This window comes from Erpetoichthys calabaricus, chromosome 15, assembly GCF_900747795.2.
Source record: "Erpetoichthys calabaricus chromosome 15, fErpCal1.3, whole genome shotgun sequence".
Classification (NCBI taxonomy): Eukaryota; Metazoa; Chordata; class Cladistia; order Polypteriformes; family Polypteridae; genus Erpetoichthys; species Erpetoichthys calabaricus.
Window position 1 is genome coordinate 7,705,552 of NC_041408.2, and position 26,804 is coordinate 7,732,355.

General features: G+C 41.1%; 1 protein-coding gene across 1 annotated transcript in view; it reads right to left on the minus strand.

Annotated features, from left to right (window-relative positions):
- Positions 1–18,128, minus strand: part of tagapb (T cell activation RhoGTPase activating protein b) — a 101,858-nt gene extending 83,730 nt beyond the window's left edge. Inside the window, exons 1-2 of the mRNA XM_028820328.2 lie at positions 18,079–18,128; positions 6,986–7,071 (exon numbers count right to left, since the gene is read on the minus strand). Coding sequence (XP_028676161.2) covers positions 6,986–7,071; positions 18,079–18,123 — 131 coding nt within the window. The 5' untranslated portion in view covers positions 18,124–18,128. The remainder of the gene's footprint in view (positions 1–6,985; positions 7,072–18,078) is intronic.
- Positions 18,129–26,804: the final 8,676 nt, after the last annotated feature.

Here is a 26,804-nt window from a genome sequence, read left to right on the forward strand (position 1 = left end):
AGAGAGAGAGAAACGCTTCCGGGTCAGAGACTATATAAAGGACTGTGACAGACCAGAGCGTTGAGCTGAGTTGGGAGGCAGGGTGGCTAAGCGTCTGGGAGATTGGAGGATTGTCTATTTGATTATTATTGAGTATAGTGGAGTGCTGGTGCTTTGGGCACTTTATTATTATAATAAATATTCATCTTTGGACTTTTACCTGGTTTCTGATGTGTGGTCTGAGGGTTCAAGGGGTCGACAGTGCCTCTATCTGTCACAATAGATAGATAGATAGATAGATAGATAGATAGATAGATAGATAGATAGATAGATAGATAGATAGATAGATAGATAGATAGATAGATAGATAGATAGATAGATAGATAGATAGATAGATAGATAGATAGATTTTTAATTTAGTGTAGTAGGCAGGATAAGACAGATAGATAGATAGATAGATAGATAGATAGATAGATAGATAGATAGATAGATAGATAGATAGATAGATAGATAGATAGATAGATAGATAGATAGATAGATAGATAGATAGATAGATAGATTTTTAATTTAGTGTAGTAGGCAGGATAAGACAGATAGATAGATAGATAGATAGATAGATAGATAGATAGATAGATAGATAGATAGATAGATAGATAGATAGATAGATAGATAGATAGATAGATAGATAGATAGATAGATAGATAGATAGATAGTGTCGACAAGTGTGTGAGAAAAGGACTGAAATGTTGAAACACAATGTTCTTTAAAGGAAAATTGGAAAGAGATTTGCCTATTTCTCTCATGAGAAGGAATGGTGACGTTACAATAAATGAAAACTCGACGTGGCACACATCTAACTACATCTTACAGCAGCTGTTCTCGAATTACAGAAGTGGTTGGCTTCTAGTAAGCGCCTGGCATCGATCAAATTCCATTGCTTGGACATCTTTCTCAGATTCTAACATTTGATATTGTCATGCCAGTGCCCAACAGTTTTATTCTTAGCTGTCTTACAGAACTAGAAGTCACCCGCAGATCAATTCTATTATTTCAGACGACCAAAGTGTGGATTTGCCAACTTCATTTTGTCAACATTTCTTGGGTAAGCATGACGAGAAGAATGCCAGTTACACAAATAATGAGGGCATCAGATGATCTTTACAGAGATCTGATAAGCAATTGGATGGTGGGTGGGGGTGTGTGTGTGTAAGCACTTGTTAAGGGGGGGATTTACAGGAGGGGCTTCAAAGAGTGCCAGACTATGCAATAATATGGCGAGAGTGGCAAAGGGTACTTTAGGCGACCGTTTGTGGAAAGTACATCAAATTACAGTGTGGAAACCGGCAGCAAGAGTACCATGTGCGTAGACCACAAGCATGTCAGAAAACCAAGCAAAAAAAAAAAAAAAAGTCATGAAACATCGACCAACACCTCTGCTGGGGTCTTATTTATCATTATGTGCCATGAAATGATTATATGTTTATTTTCTTTTCTGGACTTCTGTTATGTGTAGCCATGATATTTTGCACCCTATTGGTTAGGGGTACTCAACTCCAGTCCTGGAGGTCCACAGTAGCAGCAGTTTTTTATTTTGCTTTAACCACATTTTTAATTAGAATCCATTTGTTTACCACTATAGCAATATATTTCTCATGCTTAGTTTTAGTTAACTCGGTTGTTATGATTTGTGACCACAAGGAGGCACCAGGGAATCCCCCCCCCCCCCCCCCCCAAGACACTGCAATACACCCCGCGTTATTAGAATAAAATAAAGGATTTTTATTCTCTCAAGGCACTTCTTCTCTCCAGTTATCAGCCACATTAACAATACACAATCACAATAATAAATAAATCTTCCTCCTCTCTGCCTGCCGACTCGGACTCAAATGAAGTGAGGTAGTTGGACCTGGGAATACCTTGTCCTTGCATAAAAGTAGGGAGGTCCTCCCCCCAACAGTACCCTCTATCAATCCCCAGGGACTCCAACAGGGCTGCACTTCCAGACTCCAAGTCCCAAGCACCCCTGGGGGTGTCCCTGTTGGGATACAATAGGAGGACCACTGCCACCTAGTATATGGGTGTGATGGAACCAATCCCTATCCTCGGCTCTTCTCAGTCCGTCCATTCAAACAGAACGAAATTATTCCCCAGTTTAGTCGGCCAATCTGCTGGCATCATCACGCTGACCTCCCGTTTGGGTAATGAAAAATCCTCCAATCGGGCTGGGGTGTCCATTCTCCTCTTACAGATTTAAAACCCTTAATTGCATATTTTAGCTTTGAACTGCTGCAGTAAGGTTTTAATGCAGGGTCAGACTGACCATTAGGGCATTTGGGCAATGCCCGGTGGGCCATTTCATGAAATAAATTTTATGTACTGGTTACTGTTTGACATTAAAATTCATTTTCTAAACTACCAAACTACTAAACATTATCTGTCTGGTACTGCGATTTATATAAGCATATATAATATACCATATTACTTCATCAAGTTGTCAATGTGGCAGCGAAAAATTTGGTCAAAACTGCCTTTTGCCGATTTCTGTTTCGATACCGCTACATTTTGGTTAGCATATACATTATCGCAATTTATTTTATCTCATATCTAGTATTTAAATTCTTCGGAACTAATAATTAGTTTAGATTATGTATTATGCTTTTTATTGTTTTCTGGTTGTCACCATGAGCGATAATTAGTGATAATTAGTGGTTTTCAGCTGCGATTATTAGTATGATGAAATAAAGTTATAAAGCACACAATAGGAATTTTTCATATTAGGACGGAACAAAGCGACATAGCGAGCCATGTACTCATCACAAATTTTAAGAAAATTACAATGAATAAGGGGCAGAGTGGGTCGACCTCGTCACATCACTCGTTGAAGGATGCCCGGGCCAGTTTTGAGACCCATTCCGCTCCTGTTTTAATGGTTGCCTGTCTTCTTAAATGGCCGTCAGTTAATAATGAGGTGCAAATGACAACGGAACCAGCAGCTTTTCAAGTAAAACGCTTCGTTTTCCACCTGTGTACATGCATCATAAAGTATCTGTATTAATGCAATGTTTTGAAATAAAAGAGAAAGGAGGGAAGGACCGAGAGGTATAAATCTGTTCTGGATGACAAAACATATGGAGGATGTTCTCAGAAAACAAAAAATCTACAATACGATAATCAGGAGCTTGGCTGCCCAGGGTGAGGTTTGTTTTTGAGTTCCAGTCCAGGTAGACTGTATTATGCTGAGCAGTCCTCCAAATCAATCTTATTAATAATTCATATTTGAGTTCAAAAACAAAACACAAGGCTTTGAAATAAATGAGAGGGGAGGACCACAAGACACATGGCCAATATCACCAGATAACATTCTCAGACAACAAAAAAATCGACATTAGGAAGTATCTGTATTAATACAATGCTTTCAAAATAAATGAGAGAGAAGGGAAGGACCAAGAGGTACAAATCTGTTCTGGACCACAGATGTTCTCAGAAAATGAAACATTGAAAAATGTGATAATTGCGGATGGCTGGCGCCCTGCCCGGGATTTGTTCCTGCCTTGCGCCCTGTGCTGGCTGGGATTGGCTCCAGCAGACCCCCGTGACCCTGTGTTAGGATATAAAGGGTTGGACGATGACTGACTAACAATGTGATAATCAGGAGCTAGGCTGCCTGGGGTGAGGTCTGTTTTTGAGTTCCAAACCAAATGGAGGGTATTATGATGAACAGTCCTCCAAATCAACTTTATTAATAATTCATAACTGAGTTCAAATACTTTGAAAGAAATGAGAGGGAAGGAACTCAAAACGCATGGTTAATGTTCTCAGATAACATCCTCAGACAATGAAAAATTGGCCTCAGGAAGCATTTGTGTTAATGCAATACAAATAGGTGAGAGAGAAGGGAAGGACCAAGAGGTACAAATCTGTTCTGGACCACAGATGTTCTCAGAATGTTCACAGATGTTATCTGTGTTAATACAGGGTGGCCCACGAAAAAAGTGCTGCCAGATAGATGTATCTGCAGATTTTTCGCACAATTGACGGACTACGAATGCAACCGTTGTTACTTCCAGCATGATGGATTTATGGATACCACGCTCGCCTGACTTAACAACGTGTGACTATTTCTTGTGGGGTCATTTAAAGGTCTGTGTGTATGAGACAGATCCGCGGACTGTAAATGAATTGACGTTGAACATTGAAAATGTGATACAGAGAAGTGATCCCATGACATTACAAAGTGTGTACATGGACATGCTGAAATGGGCACAGAGATGTATTGATGCCCAAGGAGATCACTTTCAGCATCTTCTGTAAATGTGAGTACCAAATCTGATCATTTTTCTCTTCACAATGTAATACAGTCATCTCGGTGGAGGCGGGCCACTTTTTTGTGGACCACCCTGTACAATACACATAGATGAGAAAGAAGGGAAGGACCAAGAGGTACAAATATGTTCTGGACCACAGATGTTCTCAGAAAATGAAAAATCTACAATGTCATAATCTGGAGCTAGGCTGCCTGGGGTGAGGTCTGTTTTTGAGTTTTGAGTGGCGGGTATTATGACGAACATTCCTCCAAATCAAACTTATTAATAATTCGTATTTGAGTTCAAATGCTTTGAAAGAACTCAGAGGAAAGGAACTCAAAATGCATGGTTAATGTTCTCAGACAACGTCCTCAGACAATGAAAAATCGGCCTCAGGAAGTATTTGTGTTAATGCAATACAAATAGATGAAGGATAAGGGAAGGACCAAGAGGTACAAGTCTGTTCTGGACCACAGATGTTCTCAAGAAATGACAAATCTACAATGTCATAATCTGGAGCTAGGCGGCCTAGGGTGAGGTATGTTTATGAGTTCCAGATCAAGTGAAAGGTAGTATTAATTCATAACTGAATTTAAATGCTTTGAAAGAAATGAGAGGGAAGGAACTCAAAACACATGGTAAATGTTCTCAGATAAAGTGTGATAAAGACTTGTCTTGGAAGAATGGAATCACTAACAAGCCATACAATTCAATGCCAGATTTCATTGTCTGCTAAGCCTGCCATCTAATTACGAAACTGGCTTGGCATGAAAAACTGCCCCCATTGTGGGCCTCCAGGACCGGAGTGCAGCCCCCTTTGCTTCTAGGGGATTTCAAACAAAGAGAATTCAAATTTTAAAATAAAAAAATGATTTGAGATGAAGAAAAACGTTCTATCGGCGAACCGGCAGATAAACTTTTGAGTAAAAACTGGGAGATGCGCGTAAAAAAACAGACAAAAAGCAAAATAAAGAGAAGCAAAACCGAAGCCCAAACAATAATTTTGGTCGAGAGAACGAGTGAGTCCAAACCAAAAGTACACGGAGTACAAAGATAGAGTTTGAATATTTCGTCGATTTGGTGTCCACAGATCGCATAAGGATTCACACCCGTAGTTGTCCTTTTGTCCTCTTCGTGTCAATTACGCATGGGTCCCAACCTCAGAGGACAAATCCCTAGCAATGCCAGAAGTGGACTTAACAACGAAAAAAACACTGGTGACCTTTGAGGATCCAAAATCATTCCATATCACAACAAAAATGACTTTGCTTTATTTTCACGAGTACAGTCATTTTGGAGCATTTGTGTTTATAGTTGCCTGGTAACCGAGTCGAAAAAGGGCTGGGAAGTGAGTTAAAAGATCATCATCCAGGTCATTTCCCCATCCAAGATTGTGGATAAAATGTTGACACCGTGTGTGACTGTTAATGAAAATGCTGTTTTTAAAAAAAGACCTCAAAGCTGTAAGGGCTCTGGTGATGGTAATTCTCTGCCGCACCACAGTTTGGCGCTATTTGATAACACCTTCTCTTTTCCTCCTTCCACAGAATGGATGATTGACACCTTTTCTACCACCAGCATCACTTCTGGTGTCTGTCTTTCTGGACCTGCCACTTCTTGCCGGACGTCAACATTACCAGAAGCTGCACCATGTGATCATTTCTGTTCTTTCCCTCCCACCACAGACCAGAAGATTGATGGCTTTTTCACCACTGATGTCACTTCCTGGCCCCGCCTCTTCCTACCGGAAGTCAACATAACTGGAAGTTCCGCCATTTTTGATCAGTCAGAACCAGACTCCAGTCTGGAAAGACGATTTCTTTAATGCTGTCCCGGTTTCGGCAGGAAAATGCATAATTATATTTTTTTAGTCCAACCGGGAGATGCGTGCAAAAGGCAAAACAAAACAAATAAAAAATAAAAGGAAGCGGCTGAAAAAAATAGATGAGAGGACAAGAATCAAAGACAGAAATTCAGGCAAGAAGTCGAAAACCAGGACAAAACAAGAAGGAATTTCAATAAGAGTTGAAAGGATTTATTCGCAGATCGCTGACCTTTTACCCTGTTTTGCTGATGAACTTGAGGTCATGACCCCGGAGACCACACCCCCTAGAAGCATGTGACACGACACTAACAATGGTTATGCAAAATGGCATCTACTACAATAGAAGGGGCTATAAAACCCCAAAATTCAGCCCTGATCATGGCACGCGCTGTGAATTTCATTTGTTTTCTGTTCACAACCCAGTAAGACGGGGTTTGCCCACTGGTGCCCCACACTCTTTATTGTCTCTCCTTATTATTATACCGACTGGCATCCAAAGTCAGAAAATGGCATCAAAACAAACAGTAAAAAGAACGTTGTAAAGTACATTTTAGAATATTAAAAAACGCAAAGCCAAGAATAAAATAACTGCTGAAAAATACCCCTGAGACTTGTAGAAACTCCCCTTTGGGAAAGAGGGAATCTTAATTAATAAGAGAGAGGAAAAGTAAAGCCAAATTACAACATTAACAAGAAATAATTGTAAAAAAAAATGCATTAAAAAATGTGAAAATCTGGGTTTCCAACAAAAATCAGACAGACAGGAGGCAATGGCCACTGACCACTACTGTCACATTGGGACATCTGGACATAACAACATAAAACAGGAACTCAACCCAATCGGCCCTGACACACATCAGCCTCTTAAATGACCTACCTGATCGACGGCCACGGCTTGTTGAAGGCTCTGCCCAGAACCAGGGAAGGAGCTGAGCGCCGACGTCGTGCCAGAATCTTGAGTTGCTACATGACATAAAAGAGAAATGGAGCAGAAAGTAAGTCGTGTTTCTTGCTTCTTCTCTGTACTGTGTGAGTTATATCTAGAATTACACGAACAGATCACTACACACATGTTCATAGTTTTCATTCATTACCACACAGATAGATAGATAGATAGATAGATAGATAGATAGATAGATAGATAGATAGATAGATAGATAGATAGATAGATAGATAGATAGATAGATAGATAGATAGATAGATAGATAGATAGATAGATAGATAGATAGATACTTTATTAATCCCAAGGGGAAATTCACATACTCCAGCAGCAGCAGTATACTGATAAAAAACAATATTAAATTAGCAGGTCTGTTCATTTTCTGGAACTTTTATCTATTTTTGTATTTTTGTTTTTGGTAAAGGAAGATCACTCATGTCTAACCAGACAGAAATGTGTCAGAAAGCCCAGGAACTCTAAACTGCAATACTGCGTAACACGACTGTCTCACACCCACTTAGTCCAAAGTGAAGTTCACGGGACCCCAGAAGGCATCTCAGCACCACTCAATCAGCGAGCCCCCATTCACACACAGCCAGTTTGAAATTACCAGTTGACCAAATCCTCACATCAATAGGGATGTGGAAGAAAAAAAAGAGCCTTGTCCATGAAGCACCAGAAATGTTTTAATAATTAAATAATTTTAAAAAAAGATAATAAAGAAAAAGGGGATACGTCCATCATTATGAATCTGCAAAATCCAAGAAATTTGTATATGAGCAGCATGGTACAGTCTAACAAATATTAAACAAGTTACAGTAGCAGAGGGGGCTGGCCAAGAAGATAAAGAAACTTCATCACCCCCAAACTGTGACAGGGGAGACACCAGCAACAACATCTCACACACACGTCTATGCAGTGTATCATTTTAATTTTGTTTAAATTTTGCTAATATTTTTTTTTCAAAGCATTAAGCACTACAGGAAGTAATCATGTTATCAAATTTTTCTACACTTGCTTTCTGAGATTTCCCAAATTTTTAGATTTCTACACATCTGTTCTGAACTGTTAAGAAAATACTTAGGAGAATCTCAATGCTTTCTTATTTCACTGTGAGATATGCAAATTTCTTTTGGAAAGTCACAGTGGGAGCATTTAATGTGCCATGTCAGCTTAATTGTAGATGCCATCCCAGAGGATGAAAGTGAGCAATGACTCCCAGTCTCCCAGGACTACCAGGACATTCACTCGGAGGTAAAACTGAAATGCCGTCGGACACAAGAGGGAGAATGGAGCCTGCTCATTCAAAACGACTGCATTCAATTCTTTAGGGTGTTAAGGGTCATGTGGAAAATTTGTAATGAGTTATTCTATCTATCTATCTATCTATCTATCTATCTATCTATCTATCTATCTATCTATCTATCTATCTATCTATCTAATCCTGCCAACTATGCTATCTATCTAATCCTGCCAACTATGCTATCTATCTAATCCTGCCAACTACGCTATCTATCTATCTATCTATCTATCTATCTATCTATCTAATCCTGCCAACTATGCTATCTATCTAATCCTGCCAACTATGCTATCTATCTAATCCTGCCAACTATGCTATCTATCTAATCCTGCCAACTACGCTATCTATCTTCTATCTATCCATGTATCTATCTATCTATCTAACCCTGCCAACTATGCTATCTATCTGTCTAATTCTGCCAACTACGCTATCTATCTATCTATCTATCTAATCCTGCCAACTACGCTATCTACCTATCTAATCCTGCCAACTATGCTATCTATCTATCTATCTATCTAACCCTGCCAACTATGCTATCTATCTATCTATCTATCTATCTGTCTAATCCTGCCAACTATGCTATCTATCTATCTAATCCTGCCAACTATGCTATCTATCTATCTATCTATCTAATCCTGCCAACTATGCTATCTACCTGTCTATCTATCTAATCCTGCCAACTACGCTATATTTTAATATATAGATATATGCAGTACACAGTACACAAATAGGCAGACTCCTGTCCTGTATACCTGAATATGTAGGCCACTGTGACAATTATATCTATATATTAAAATATGATAGATAGATAGATAGATAGATAGATAGATAGATAGATAGATAGATAGATAGATAGATAGATAGATAGATAGATAGATAGATAGATAGATAGATAGATAGATAGATAGATAGATAGATAGTTTTTGACTCAGGTTTTCCAAGTATTTGCATGGTACGTTCATCATGTGCTTTTCCTCATCTTAACTTTGTTCTCCTTTAATTACGTTTGTCTGTCCTTCATTTCGCCATATTAATGAGTAATCCTTTTCTGCTTTCACATTCCTAACTGGGCACCTCATTTACTTAATCAATTTCACTTTCAGCTCCTTTTCAAAGACAGGCATGCTGTAATAAAGACAGTTAACATTACACAAGCACCATGTCACCAAAACAAAGCCTCATTGTTGTCAGCTGTTCCCTCCCTCAGTGCCTCTCTCTTTTGATTGAATGAAACACACTCACACACAAACAAAATAAACAATAACATCATCATTTGTGAACTATGTCATTGGCTGCAGTTTCCATGATATTTCGACAGCAGACATAAGTTTTGAAATTATTGAATTTACCTGAACGATAAGTGCAGATTGAATCATCTTCTGTATTTCCTTTCTGCTGTGATGCTGTGTGGCGAGACAGAAGCATTTAAAGGCTTCATTGGGTAACAGCAGACGCCAACACTGGGCACACAGGGCAGGCACACTTACTAAGCCCACTCATATCTGTCCATCCACACTGTGGCAGACAGCCAGGGGGGCCGTTACCCTGCCGGGATGCCTCTATAATGGAATGACCAGGGGAGAGAGCATGCTCAGTGCATTATCTTCCCCGGAATGCAGCCCCATGGGTTGCTGTGGCCCCACGGACTCCCACAGGGCTTCATGGGAGTTTGAGTTTGGTACAGCCTTGTTGGGTCCCGTGGGTGCCACCAGGGGGTGCTGTAGGATATATGGAGCCTTTTATTGTAGCACTTCCACCACACTGCCGGGAAGGAGACTACGGGACCCCTAAATCTATAAAAGGAGCCGCCTCACTTCATTCGGGGAACCAGAGGTGTGAGGAAGGGAGACAAAGCTTGCCTGGAAGTGGTGGAGGTGGAAGGAGAGAGAAGCAGAAGAAAAGAAAGAAGAAAAAGTGTGCTATTTGCTGATAATTGGTGATTGCTGTTCTGTGCTGAGCAGGTGGGAAATGAGTGAAAGTGTTTCCCACGAAAAAATGAAAAAGATGTGTGCTGAACTTGTGTCCTGTGTCTGTTTGTGTTGGGTTTGCAGGCCAAACACGAATGATAAAAAGTCACAAAAAATATCACCAGTCTAGGACCAGTTTCTGAACATCATCTTTACTAAATAACACAATTTGAATTAAATTCATACATTTTAAATTAGTTTATGGCTCTGGATTTAGAACATTCAAACAATTTTGATGGCAACAGACAATTCAGTCCACTAAAGCTCACTTTTCCTATCCTAATATTTCCAAAATAACACCGAGTCAAGTTTTGAGAGTCCCTTAAGTCCTGCTCCTCCATACATAATGTGTTAAATTATTCCCTGTGATATTTGTGTAAAGAAAAAAAAATTTCATACTTTTTACAAAATTTACACATAACAAGTTTCCCTCAGGCTCCCTGTGTTCTTGTTACAGGACTTGATATAAACTGTTCTTGAAAAATCACTTTTCTGTATTTTTTGTTACTCTTATTGCCTTTGAGATTTAGATATTTAAGGGGAATAATCAAGTAATCATCCACCTTAATAAACGAATAAGTGTCTGTGTGTCTCTTTATCTCTGGGTCCATCTGGTTGTGATGTCTCAGTCATTCCAAGAGATGGCGCATCACCAACATTTGTAGCAATAAAATGTATTGCTTTTGTCATTCCAACAGATGGCACATCATAAACATTAACATTGCTCTTATGAATCCCATACCAAATAGCATCTAACAGAAAAACACATTGTACTTGTCATTCCAACAGATGGTGCATCACCAACCGGGCACCTCAGTATGAATGCCACCCTACAAATAGCTGTGTTGTGTGTTAACGAGGTTCATAGAGTGACAAGTAATAGTCACACAACAGACGTGAACGACTGGAAAACAGGGGTTACTGTGTTTGGCCGGGCCAAAGGGCAAAGTGTGCAGGAAGTTGTAAACTTTGCGGGTGAGTCCAACAGGGTCTTCCAGCAGTGGCACAGTGTCAATCGTAATCGTCATCAGAATTGCTGTTGAAGGACATTGCTCAAGGGAACTGATGCCGTGTGTCATGCATTCTACCGGCAAACAATTCCTACAGGTGTCCCAGCTTTTGCTGATTACTTACTAAACCTCTGCTTTTGTAATATTAGTTTTGGAACAAACCGTGTTCCCTTTTGTGCTTCCTCTCCAGAGTGGCTTCCCCCGTCTTCCAAGATGACAGTTGTCATGTATAGAGCTGGAACTGTGTGTGACACGCAGGAAGAACATTTTGAAGAATTCTCATGTCACAAGTTACCCACAAAATCCCCAGATTTAAATCCCATAGAACATCTGTGGATCTAATTGGAGCGACAAATGAAATGCTGGTAGAGCTATTGGCCAATCTGGCCAAAAAGTGTGATTTGGTGCTAGAAGGGTGGATGAAAATAGATGTCACCTACGTCTGCAAACTGGTGGCACCCACAACAGACAGAGGAGCAAAAGTTCTTTGGTCTCCCGGAGGAGTTACATGCTACAACAACAATAATAATAACAATAATAATAATCATCAGTGATCAGTGAGGAGATGCTTCAACCACCACTAATGTGTAGCATCCACCTGGCCAGCCATTTGTGCGCCATTACGCTCACCACACATGAGCTGTTAGATGGTGAGAGAGAGAGATGGCCAATTAGAGACAGGGGATGATTAGGGGGCCAGAATGACCAGGCAATGGTGGGCATTTTAGTCAGGACATCGGGGTACACCCTACTCTTTATGAAGGATGCCCAGGGATCTTTTATGATCACAGACAGCCAGGACCTCAATTCTATGTTTTATCCAAAGGATGGCATCATCTTTATAGCACAACACATTGGGCCATTGGGATTCACACACAAACCACCGGGTAAGCGCCCCCTGCTGGCCTCACCAACACATCTTCCAGCAGCAACCCAAGCTTTTCCTACATGGTGTCCCATCCAAGTCCAGGCTTGGCTGCAGATGGTTGAATTACATCTTCTGAAGTGTGTGTGGCTGCTGGATATGATAAGATAAGTTTTAGCCAGGGGTGCCTAATTTTTTTTAACAGGTGAGCTTTCCATACCACTGAATGGATTCTAATATGATGATGGATCCTCGTTTCCTAACCCAGTGCACATTCATAACAAAAAGCTTTCTGCATCAGCTTTGTAATGGAAGAGCTCATCTGAACAATTTTCTGATTGATGTTTATACAGCACCAAAGTTCATCGGTGCTGTCGTATCAAGTGGGGTGTTTCAAAGGAACCACAGAACGAGTGGCAGATGTTTCCTGTTCCTTTTTGGCTAAAATACAAAATGAATTGCAAAATTTTGGGGGCATCCCATTTCAGTGGGTTTTTACAGGCAGAATAGAAAACTGTTGCTCCAAAAATGTACTGGTGTGACACCAAAGAGGAGAGCAAACAGCAGACGGGTGCCACTCAGAGTTAGTCCACACGGTGAAGTCATCGAGGGCTTACAAAATGTATTCATCGGCGTGGGACATAATTCACACAGAATTCCACACCGATCAACAGAAAAGGACTCCTAAGTGTCAAAGGGACAACAGATCTCCACAAAATGATCATAATGAATTGAGGACTTAATATATATATATATATATATATATATATATATATATACTGATTACATAAGTATTCAGCAATGGCACTATATAACAGATAGGAAGTCACAATATGAGATAGATAGATAGATAGATAGATAGATAGATAGATAGATAGATAGATAGATAGATAGATAGATAGATAGATAGATAGATAGATAGATAGATAGATAGATAGATAGATAGATAGATAGATAGAGTCTATTTTGTCTGTTTGGTACTAAAGAGCAACTATGAAAAATCTGGTCCAGAAGGGTCACGTCAAGCTTACGTCAGTATTCAGTGGATGGCAGCCATGACAGCATTGAGTCTGTACCCACAGATCTCTCTCTCCATCAGGTTTGCCATTCTGCCCCATTCCTCCTATTCTTCCCAATGCTGCTCAAACTCGGTCAGATTGCATGAGGACCATCACTGAGCAGCCTTTCCTCAAATCCAGCCAGAAATTCCCCATTGGATTAAGATCAGGACACCCGAATCCGTCACTCCTGCGCATTCCCATTTGCTGTTCTGAAAGCCATTCCTGTGTATGTTTGAACTCGTTGTCTTGCAGCAAAAAAATCAGGCTGAAGTTCCTTGCCGACTGCATCAAGTGTTTCTCCAGGATTTCCTCGTATTTTGTTGCGTTTGTTTCACCCTCAGAATCCCCTCGAGGCCTGCAGCAGAAAAGCGTCCCCACAGCCTGATGCTGCCATTAGTATGTTTTACAGTTGGGGATGGGACGGTGTGTATTGTTCAGACATGGCGTTTAGTCTGATGACCAAAAAAATCTCAATCTTGGTCTCATCAGACCACAGAACTTTCTTCCAGCTGACTTCAGATACATCTACAGACATGCTGAGCGTTTTTAATCTTTGCTACTCTTCCGTTCGAGCTGCTACTGGTGAAGCACTCAGGCACAGGTGTTGTCTGCACCGTCTCTCCAGTGTCGGCTGCGGTACCTTGTGATACCTTCAGTGTTCTCAGAGGTCTCCTGGTGGGCCCCCTCACTTGTCTTCTTCTTGCACAAAAATGAGTCAAAGGATAGATGTGAATGATTGACAACATGGGATATTGCATTGGGCGCTGCCAAAGGGCATGTTGTATAGGCAAGGTTTCGACTTTGCCGGTATGTCTACCATCCAATGGAGTCTTCCAGCAGTGGCATGGCGTCCACTGCTAATCGTCATTAGATCTTCATTCGAAAGACTGGCGCCATGTGTCATGCATTCTGACAACAGACAATTCCTACAAGTGTTTCAACTTTTGTTGATTACTTACAAAACCTCTGCTTGTGTGAAATCAGTGTTGGAGCAAACTGGGTTACCTTCGGCGCTTCATACTCCAGAGCGGCTACCCCAGTCTTTCAAAATGACAGTTGTCACCTGTACAGGGCTGGAACCGCGTGTGATTGAACATTCTGAAGCATTCTCGCATCTCGAAAAATCTGCAAAGTCCCCCTTGATTTAAAAATTTTAGGGGACTACTCAGGACTACTGGTGGAGCCATCTGACCAATCTGGTCAAACAGTGGGATATGGTGGTGGAAGGGAGGATGAAAATTAAATCTTTGAAGACGAAAATTGTCACATGTACCGTACAGAGCTGGGAATGTGTACGACTGGCATGAAGAACATTCTGAAGCATTGTCATCACTATCACTAGATCCGAGTTTCAGTTTCTTCTAAAACTGCCATTACAGCTTTTCGTTTGCACTGTGTCTATAGTCTGAAGGATCCGCCCCACTCATGAATATGGATGAGTTTCCTTTTTTGCAGCACTGTGTTATTTCATTCACTAGATGGCAGCAGAACACTGCCCCGGGTGTTATTCAGGCTTGAAAATGTAAAGTGGATCATTACGTGTCACCCCGTGTGTGACTTGCGGTTAACCGTAATTGCGCAGAATCTCGAGCCCAAGTCACACAAGAAGGTTAAAGAGTCTTTTGCTAAAGAAGTCCACTATAAGTCCATGTTGTATAAAAATAAAATCTAAATATTTCCCAAATACTTTTAATAGGCACTAATAGCATATTAATTATATGAGACATTTCAGCTTCAGAGAAATGCAAATTCTAGTGACGCTTTTCTTTTTCAATTAAACGCTTCCTACTTCCATGACTCTTATTGGATCAGGCAACAAGTTAAAGGTGGGGATTTAACTGGCAGCCCTGTGGGATACACTCCAACACCTTAGCCATCGCAGCCGGGATTTAAACGGGATATGAATGGAATGACCGCTTTATTCTGTTGTAGGCTGCAATCCCACATAAGCACGCCGTACCCAAAGTGGATATGAAAATTATGCCCCAGTAGTGCCATCTGTTCCCAGTCTTTTCTTCTTGCATCTGGGAATCTCGCCAGCAGTTTATACAGTACAGGCCAAGTTTCTGTCTGCGTTGAGCTTTCATTTGTGCTGTACATGGCCATTCAGTGGTAAAGGCTTCACTGGGACACTGAACAGACTGTACATGTGAGACCGGCAAATGGCAGCGATGAAATGTCCGCGTCCTGATGCTCACCACTGCTCGGCACTATTTACAAACAGAGCAGATGTCTGGAGCCTCAACAAAGTCACTTCTGTCTCTTTTGAAAATCTACTTCAGTAAACTATTATCATTAGAGGTAACGAAAAAAAAAAACAATTATCCATAGGGCTGATTTTCATATGTTTCTAACTTGAGTTTTAGCAAATTCTCCTACTAAGTTTCCATGATCCAACCTTTCTACTAGCTCCTTTTCAATGGAGACCACAGTCAATCCTTAAAATCTCCCTTCAGGCGCCTTCACTTTTTGCTCACTTTACGGTGTTTCAGATTTCCTTTGAAATGGTGTCACGCATACATGTTGGACGACCTTCTCAAAGGCTCTGTGGAGTGGCGCTGTCAATAACACTGACATCTCCTTCTTTCTGCACAGTGCAGAGAAGCTGCCCAGTGAGGGCAAATAACCCCAAACCTTCTGGTTCAGACGCCATAAATACCCAGACCTCCCATTATTGACACGAGCGACTCGCTGGATGGAGCTTCTGCTGCTGCAGAGATCTTAGTTAATCAAGTCAGAAACCTCTTTTCTTTAAACTGGAAAAAATACACGCCAAAGAGGGATATCTATTATTTTGTTTTTTGTGCCTTCGGAAAATAAAAAAATTTCCTACTGCATTGAGCTGTCAATCCGGCGCCCGGCCTCAATGGAAAAAGGTGCCATTTTTGCCCATTAATCTGCACTCAATAACCCATCTTCACAAAGTGAATGCATATTTTTACAGAAAGATTTCCGATTTTTATTAAAAACCAATGAGCAAAATCACCCCCAAAATGACAAGCCTTGTTAGGACTAATGAGGAATCAGAAGGTCATAATGGTGTCATAAATGTATATAAAAATAAAATGTCAGTCTGTCTATCTGTTCCCAATACAATCCTACAAGCTTTGACCCATCTGGACCAAATTTTGCATAGTTGCTCTTTAGTACCAAACAGACAAAATAGACATTTCACATCTATCCATCTATCTATCTATCTATCTTATCCTGCCTACTACATTAAATTAATATCTATCTATCTATCTAATCATATTGTGACTTCCTATCTGTTATATAGTGCCATTGTTATCTATCTATTACATAGTGCCTTTCATATCTGTGTATCTATCTATCTCATATTGTGACTTCCAATCAGTTATGTAGATAGATAGATAGATAGATAGATAGATAGATAGATAGATAGATAGATAGATAGATAGATAGATAGATAGATAGATAGATAGATAGATAGATAGATATGAAAGGCACTATATAATAGATAGATAGATAGATATGAAAGGCACTATATGATAGATAGATAGATAGATAGATAGATAGATAGATAGATAGATAGATAGATAGATAGATAGATAGATAGATATGAAAGGCACCATATAATACATAGACAGATATGAAAGGCACTATATAATAGATAGATAGATAGATAGATAGATAGATAGATAGATAGATAGATAGATAGATAGATAGATAGATAGATAGATAGATAGATAGATAGGATATGAAAGGCACCATATAATACATAGACAGATATGAAAGGCACTATATAATAGATAGATGGATAGATATGAAAGGCACTATATAATAGATACATAGATAGATATGAAAGGCACTATATAATAGATAGATAGATAGATAGATAGATAGATAGATAGATAGATAGATATGAAAGGCACCATATAATACATAGACAGATATGAAAGGCACTATATAATAGATAGATGGATAGATATGAAAGGCACTATATAATAGATAGATAGATAGATAGATAGATAGATAGATAGATAGATAGATAGATAGATAGATAGATAGATAGATATGAAAGGCACCATATAATACATAGACAGATATGAAAGGCACTATATAATAGATAGATAGATAGATAGATAGATAGATAGATAGATAGATAGATAGATAGATAGATAGATAGATAGATAGATAGATATGAAGGCAGTATATATTTATACAGATTGGTCCTAAAGGCACAACATAATAGAGAGTGAGAGATATCTAAAAATGCACTTTATTAAGTTATATTGTATATATAATATTAAGTATATTCTATATATAATGCCTTCCATGTTGAAAGCACCTCCATCATCACAGCTCATGTAACTCTGACACACACTCCGTATAAAGTCCTCTGCTTTCAGTCACATGTGGCACACAGTTTAGTGAGGCTGCTGCAGAGACCACACTGGTGATGTGTTACTCAATGGCTAGAAATGCACGGAAAAGTTTCATTGTACTTTGTAAACATTACAGTAAAGTTGAACTTGAACTTTATATGTATGTCTCTCTCTTTATATATATATATATATATATATATATATATATATATATATATATATATATATATAAAACAGTATATACATATATTTTATTTATATATATATTTTATTTTATATATAAATATATATATATACACACCCACATACAGTACCTAGATAGATACAGTGTACCCATGTTGTATTTATATTTATTTCTATTTCAATATTCAGTATATTTATTTATACAGTACACACAGACATATTTTAACGCAGATGCCGAACGCGTTTTTTCTTCTCTACTCCATTATCCGCTTTATTTCTGAGTTTTCGAGGTACTTACGGGGCTTATTGATGCCGCAATGTCGTCACAGCTCCCTCTCCTCATGGCTCTGTTTCTTCGTTCAGGAGTCTCAGAGCCGAGCTGGAGTCAGCGTACCAAACAGCACAGACGGTTGAGTCAGGCCGCCTAACTGACCACTTCATCTCTCGCTAATGAGAAGACAGCGACCAAAACACAAAAGAAGGAGGAGGTCCCGCCATGCAGGAATTCTGCTGAATTGTAATGAGGGCCCGGGAATATAAAGTAACTGTGCATCAATCTCCCAACTGCCAGCCAGCAGCGAGCCTTGGAAGGCGTCCCTGTTTTCACAATGAGCTCCGCTCGGCGCGTACTTTAATAAGTAGGGCTGGTTTGTTTTTTTGTACTTTAAAGAGTATGTCATCCATAACTGGGCACGGCAGAAGTCTTCTTGTACCTTACATCACTTATTGCAGTTGAAATTAGGGAAGGTTTCAAGCTCTGAACGTGATTTCATTGTTCTAAACTGAAAAAGCAAACTTTGATTTTTGTTAACGTTTCATTATCTTTGAAGCTAAATCGTATTTATTTTATTGTACATTGTTCATGTATGTGGGACCGTAGTGCAATATTCAAGTGTACTAGAAGGACAGTTAGACTGCTTCCTGGATAAAGGAGTTCAAACAGTGCTGTGCTCGGCTGGATTATTCATATTTGAAAGAATAGAGCAGAGATATTTAATGACAACAAGTGCTGCCTTGGGTGCCAAACATCCTGAGAGTCCAGGGTTCAAATGGCAGCCATTTGTCAGTATGGAGCTTTCACTGAGTACATGCAGATTATGTGATGACAGCTCCCAATTCTTAAGGTGGGCAGGGTTGGTGTGGGTGGTTAGGACATCGGGCTGCTGGTTCAGTTCTGCCTGTGTAAGTAGTTGTATGGAGTCATGACCGTGATCAGTATAAGTTACCATTATAATTAAACTGCTCAAAAAAACGAAAGGAACACGATGAAAACACATCAGGTCTCAATGGGGAAAAACAATCCTGCTGGCTATTTCTACTGATATGGACTGATATGGTAATGTGTGAGGACGAAAGGATGGCACGGAATCGTTTAATGGAAATGAAGATGATCAACCTACAGAGGGGTGAATTCAGACACCATGAAAATCAAAGGGATAAAATGATGTGGCAATCAGGCGAGGTCCATTTTGCCGAAAATGTCATTGCAGCAACTCCAAATGGTCCTCAGTAGTTTGTATGCCTAACAATGTCCTAATGAGATGGACAGATGGGGTCCTGGGGGATCTCCTCCCAGATCTGGACCAGGGCATCACTAAGCTCCAGGACAGACTGAGGCATCGGGATGGACTGAGACATCATGTCCCACCCAGAGGTGTTCTATAGGATTGAGGTCAGATGATTAAGCATGGGGGGGCCAGTCAATGGTATCAGTTCCTTCATCCTCTTGCCACATGAGGGCCGGGCATTGGCGTGCACCAGGAGGAACCAGCATAGGGTCTGACAGTGGGTCCAAGGATTTCATCCCGATACCCTAATGGCAGTCAAGGTGCCATTGTCTAATCTGTAGAGGTCTGTGTGTCCCTCCATGGATATGCCTCCCCAGATATACCATCACTGACCCACCACCAAACCGGTCATGATGAACGATGTTACAGGCAGCAGAACGTTCTCCACGGCTTGTCCAGACCCTTTCACATCTGTCACATGTGCTCTCATCTCTGAAAAACACAGGGCGCCCGCCAGTGGTGGACCTGCCAATTCTGGTATTCGATGGCAAATGCCAATCGAGCTGCACCGTGCCCACTAGGCCACCCTCATGAAGTCTGTTTCTGATTGTCTGGTCAGAAACCTTCACACCAGTGGCCTGTCCTGGCTGCTGGAGGTCATTTTGTAGGCTCTGCCAGTGCTCATCCTGTTCCTCCTCACCCAACGGAGCAGATACTGGTGGGTCCTGCTGATGGGTTAAGGACCTTCTACGAGGGGCCATGTCCAGCTCTCCTAGAGGAACTGCCTGTCTGTCTCCTGGAATCTCCTCCATGTCCTTGAGACTGTGCTGGGAGACACAGCAAACCTTCTGACAATGGCACATATGGATGTGCCTGCCATCCTGGAGAAGTTGGACTACCTGTGCCAGCTCTGTAGGGTCCGGGTATCTCCTCATGCTACCAGTAGTGACACTGACCGTTGCCAAATGCAAAACGAGTGACTAAACAGATGAGGAGGGAAAAGCGTCAGTGGCCTCCACCTGTGAAACCATTCATTCCTGTTGTGAGGGTCATCGCATTGTTGCCCCTCTAGTGCACCAAAGCAGCTGAAACTGATGAACAAGCCCCTCTGCTACGTCACTGACCAGATCAACAGCCTACAAGTGTCATTGACTTGATGCTATACTCGGATTACAAAGGGTTCTTTTTCATTTTTTTGAGCCATATATATTAACATATGTGTGAGTACGCCACATGAAGGAGTCGTGTCCTGTTCGCTGTTGGCAATGTCAGTTTTATTACCAATGTAACCAGTAGGAGGCTCTGCAGCCACCCAAACCTCAGACACCACCACACAAACACAAATCTCCTCTCCTCCTCCTCCTCCCGGCGAGTTTTGCCCTCCTTCCACCCGACTCTGACTCCCTGGATGAGGTCAAGTGGCTCCTTTTATCTAGGACACCCGGGAGTACTGCCGGTGTGAGGGCGTAGTCCGATGGAAGTACTGCCGGGTCAGACGGGGGTCCCATAAAGCTGGAATGAAGAATCCCTGCAGCACCACCTGGTGGCCCCAATGGAACCTGGCAAGGCTGTTCTATGGAACTACAACATCCAGAGTGCCTTGCGGGTATTGTCACCCAAGGAAGCTGCTTCATATTAGGTTAGGTTAGGTTAGGTTTCTTTATTTAGTCATGTTTACACAGGAAAACATGAAATTTGCCTTCTCAGTTGCATCTAATAACAGGTAACAGACAGAATGAAATAAAACAGACAAACAGAAATAAGAAAGGTTTAGGTAAGGCAGTTAGATAAAACATATCTATACCAAAAAAAAAAAAAAAAAAAGGTTACAGGATATATATAAAAACCTTATCTCAGGGAGGCCCGTAGTCCTGCTGGGTGGTCTCCCCCTGTCCTTCCATTCTTCTGGTGCTGTTCCTGACTTCAACCCAGGGCCGTCTTAACGCATGGGCACGCTGGGCAGTTGTCTGGGGGGGGGGGGGGGGGGGGGGGGGGGGGGGGGCATGTTAATCTTTGTATGTTGTGACTTGCTGAGTGGTTGTGTCGGTAGGGGTCCCAATACACTGCTTTGCCCGGGGGCCTATAATGCTGTTTAACCGGCCCCGCTTCAACCCAACTGGGGGTGCCATGTTGGCATTTTCTGCCTGTCCTCTGGGAGAGACAGGATGATCTTCACCCAGCTTCTTGTGCCATCATTGGGCTGGCCTGCTGTCCAGTTAAGGCACCAGGATCCATCCCAGGCCGGGACGCCCACCCATGTGCGCCGTCCATCACAGCAGCTTCCCAAAACAGTGCAGTGTGTTCTCCTGGCGTCCTGAGTGAATGTGAAACATTACTTTTGGTAAAACGTTCTTTAAATATGACAGCACATCTCTGGTACTTTCCAGTCTCAGATAAAGACACGCGTGGGTGACAGCATGAGAAGAAAAGGGTGTCCTTTGAACCTTTTAGTAGAAATGCTCTCCAGCACTGAAGCTCCCATCCTAGAAAATAACATCAACTTTTTCACGCCGCAAACATTTTTTCTCGCTTTATGAAAATATGACATCTGATTTTATTTTAACGTGTACAAGTCATTCATCTCAAGCCTTGGCTTACTGTCAGGTGAAAGGGAGATTCTTAGACATGATGCTGCAATTATTAGCAATGCCGCCGCCGCCACGCAACTGCTTGAATTTCATATGAGGCGTTAGAACGTTCTCTGCAAGTCTCTGTGTCCCACCAACCACCCCGCCAAGATCTCCAGTTTTTGTGGCACCTCACAACGATGTGCCTGTTAGTTCACTTCTCTAAATTGGCGCTGGAGTCACAAGTTTTGGACTCGTACCTCATCCATAGCTGGCCCTCCATTGTTCCAGGATAGTCATCAATGCTGACATTTATCAGGCCTCTCACATTTAGTCCTAAGGAATTGCACTCAAGAGTGGGGAGACGAGGATACGAATGCACCCAGCCTCAGAGTAGGGCATGAGAAGAAAACCTCCCTCCACCCGGGACCACCAGCAAGAAACAGGAGGTCACGTCTGAGAATGGACGACGTCACAAGGTTATGGCACCCCGAAACATTTTGTAGCTTCCTTGAAAATTATGATGACACTTTGTAGTTTTCTGATACTAAAGCTATAAGGCTTCACCACAAAGATGATAATAATAATAATAATAATAATAATGAAAATAGTAGGAGAAAAAAAAAGAAGAAGATGAAGAAGAAGAAAACAGACTGGAAGATGAAAACAAAAATAATGTGAAGAAGAAGAGGAAAAAGATGAAGACGACAAAAAAGAGGATGAAGAAGACAAAGATAAAGAAGATGACAAAGACGACAAAGAAGATGAAGGAGAAAATGGAGAAGATGAAAACAAAGTTGAAAAACATGAAGACTAAGAAGAAGATGAAGAAGACAAAGAAGAAAACGGAGAAGATAAAACAAAAATGAAGAATTTAAAGACTGCGAAGAAGATGAAGATGACAAAGAAGAAGATGAAGAAGACAAGGATAAAGAAGATGATGAAGATGACAAAGAAGACGAAGGAGAAAACAGAGAAGATGAAAACAAAGTTGAAAAACGTGAAGACTAAGAAGAAAACTGAGAAGATAAAACAAAAATGAAGACTGTGAAGACTACGAAGAAGATGAAGACGACAAAGAAGAGGAAGAAGATGATGAAGAGGGCAAAGAAGACGGAGAAAACGGAGAAGATGAAAATAAAGCTGAAAAACATGAAGACTAAGAAGAAAATGAAGAAGACAAAGAAGGAAACAGAGAAGAAGATGAAAGCAAGGATGAAGAATGTGAAAATGAAGAAGAAGATGAAGTAGGCAAAGAAGACAAAGAAGAACAAGATGATGAAGATGGAGATGAAGAAGACAAAGACAAAGAAGAAAACGGAGAAAAGGAAACCAAAGTTGAAGAATGTGAAAACGAAGAAGAAGATGAAGAAGATGAAGAAGACAAAGAATACAATGGAGAAAAAGATGAAAGCAAAGATGAAGAATGTGAAAACAAAGAAGATGAAGTAGGCAACGGAGAAGACGAAGATAAAGAAAATGAAGACAGAAGAAATTTGAGAAGAAGATAAAAGCAAGGATGAAGAATGTGAAAACAAAGAAGATGAAGTAGGCAAAGGAGAAGACAAAGAAGATGTGACGTCACAAGGTGCCCACCAGCAATAAGCTTGAACGTGATTGTTGTGTGCCCTCTGAGGCTGATGTTAGTTATTGTGGGAGCGTAAAGGACCAGGAGATAAACAGCAAAGCAGACAGGTGGTTACGTTTTTAGAATACTCTTTTGAAATGACATTTTTAATTAGTGAGGAGATGAGCCAACGTGGTGCATTCAGAAAATAAGACAGAAACATCTGCACCTCACTGATAAGATAACTTACAAAGTTTTCATTTAGCTTTCTTACTGCCCGTCCCACTTTAATCCTAATAACTCCCTTTGTAGTTCTGATTGCCTTTCGGAAAGTCCAACACTTTTTTTATAATCCTTTTTCCCAAACAGCTGTCATTGCCAGTTGTGCAAATTCTTAAAAAAAATAAAACTGCAGACACATCAGAATGACTTCAGGAAGAGAAAGATCAGGAAGCCCTTGAACGTCCAAGAAACCTTTCATTGTCAAGCAGTGGGTAGAAAGTTTGATCAGAAAGTGAGTAAGAATACGCAAGGATGACGGTGCAAGTGAGACCTGAAATGACTTTGAGATGATGATTCAGGCTGAGATTGTGGGCCTGCCCGGTCCGTCTGCTGTGAGTGTTTATAACGCTGCTGGTAAATGCAGACTCATCTGCCTTAATGCTCTTTCTCGGTTTAGCGTTTAGCGTAGAATTAAGTGAGGAGGAGGAGGAGGCTCAGGTTCCTGAAAATCTGCTCATGAGTGCTGCTTCAGTACTGAAGATCTGCTGGAGAGATAATTGACTTGTAAAATAAAGAGAAATCAGGGGGATGGGGGTGTTTGTTATAATATTTCTTAAGCTTCAGTAATCAAGCTAAATTTCCCTTTCTGCTATCTATCATATAGTGCCTTTCACATCAATCTATCAGTTGATCTATTACTTTACATATGGTATGTTACAGCAGTGTTGGCTGCCGCTGCCTCGCAATTCAAACTCCTCTGGCCTCATTCCCATGGCACTGTCACTGTCTGTTTGGAATCTGCACAGTCTTCCTCTACCTATAAGGGTGGTCTCTGGCTCCTCCCACTAAACAAAGACATGGCAGGTAGCTGAGCACTGGGTGACCTGAATATGCCCTCTGTTGGTTCCATTCTTGCCCTCAGTCCGACTTCACATCCCCTCAGCCTTAGAATGTTCTATGCTAGTTCTGAAAGTGAGAAAATCTAAACGTGCATGCCAGATGCTTTGGATAATAGCAAAGAGAGACATCCATTATTATGATGGCTTGAAAAGACGTAAAATATCTGACCAATGACATCACTGCATCGATTAACCTCCGCCCATCCAAAGGTGGTCTCTCATGACATTTGACCCAAAGCAGATCTGTTACATTTTTCTTCATTGTCTGTATTTGTGTCTGTGTCAGTCCTTTACAAAAGAGAAGGCATGCAGCTTTAACAATCTGTTACAAAGTTGGAAAGGAATTTTTCCAGAGGCGATGTCAGCCATTAATTATTACACATTCCTGTGTACCTGAAATATGAAAACCTTCAACACACACATTTCAAAATATAAATAAGAGTTCAGGAGCAGCCTGGGAGGTTAGCAGCAAATGTTGATTTACAAGAACCACTTTACAGTTCAGAAGCAAAAATAGTGTTATGATCTGAGAGTAGAGCAAAAGGATTAGACCGCAGAAATCTTATCAAAACAACCAACTCATAAACTGAATATGGCATTTGTATTTATGAAGCATAATGTCTTAATTATGTAGAAGAAATCACAAAAACAGAAACGAGGGGAACTACAGCATAACAGCAATGGAAATATAAACAACTGGAACTGAACAAACAAACAAACAAACAAACAAAGATAGATAGATAGATAGATAGATAGATAGATAGATAGATAGATAGATAGATAGATAGATAGATAGATAGATAGATAGATAGATAGATAGATAGATAGATAGATAGATAGATAGATAGATAGATAGATAGATAGATAGATAGATAGATAGATAGATAGATAGATAGCCTGGACACCACCAGTCGGAGACCACATCTTTATCCACAATACCTTTTATTCTCTTCTCAACACACACAAGTCAGTCCCACACAACTCCCACAATGCTTCTAGCCCCAGTCTCCCTTCTTCTGGGCCTTCTCTCTCCTTGTCCCTGGGTCACCTGCACTCTCTCTCTCCAGGAGCTTCGTCCTGCTCCTGCTCCCGACTCCAGCTCGTTGATTGGAGGGAGGCGGCCCCTCTTATCCTCACCAGGATGAGCTCCAGCTGCTCTCCATGACGTCACGTCCTGATGTGGCGGAAATGTCAGGAGAGCACTCTGGGTGACCCTGGAAGGATTGTCCTCCATTTGTGTGGCAGAAGTAAATAAGTCCCGGGCTCCATGAGGCTCGGGGCGCCCCCTGGCGATGACCAGAGGCCCCAACGGTCTTGAGCCTCCCTGCTCTCTTTCCGTTGGCCTCTTCTACTCCAGGGCGGTTGCCCCCTTGTGGCCCGGAGGACAAATATACCACCACCTAGTCCTTCCAGGCGTCCCGGCTGGGTCTGACCCCCAGCCATGTACGTCTTCTCGTTGAACTCATTTTAAAGTCACAGTCTCAATCCACTGGACTAATTACCTTCAATCAAGTCTCCTCTTAATGTCCATTTGTTTAAGCTGTAAAGGCTCAGCTCTTTTAATCTTTCCTCATAACTCATCCCCTGTAGTGCTGGAATCAGCCTGGTCGCTCTTCTCTGGACGTTTTCTAGGGCTGCTATGTCTGGTGGGCCCAAAACTTCACCCAGTACTCCAGAGGAGGCCTCACCAGTGTGTTATAAAGCTTCAGGAGAACCTCCTGTGACTTGTACTCCACACATCAAGACGCTACATAACCTGACATTCTCTTAGCCTTCTTAATGGCTTCCGAACACTGTCTGGAAGTCGATAGCTTAGAGTCCAGAATGACTCCTAAATCCTCCCATTGTGTATTCATTCTTCAGGTTTAGTCATGCAGTCGTGCTTGAGGCACATTAAGCAAGTTGAACACATTAGACATGTTAAACACCATTGGGATTAATAAAGTATCTATCTATCTATCTATCTATCTATCTATCTAAACACGGTCAGAAAACTGTATGCCATCTCCTAGTCTATTTGCAATCATATCTAACAGCCCACACTAGCTGTCTGGCACTTGATAGTGTCAAGTCCACCACAACTCCTCAATTCTTCTCATAAGGCGTACGCTCGATTTTCAGATCTCCCATTGTGTATGACATTTTGTCTTTCTATATGTAATTCTTTCCATTACCTGACATTAAATTTCATCTGCCCCAAATCTGCCCAAGCCTAGATTAGATTCCAAATCAGATAGATAGATAGATAGATAGATAGATAG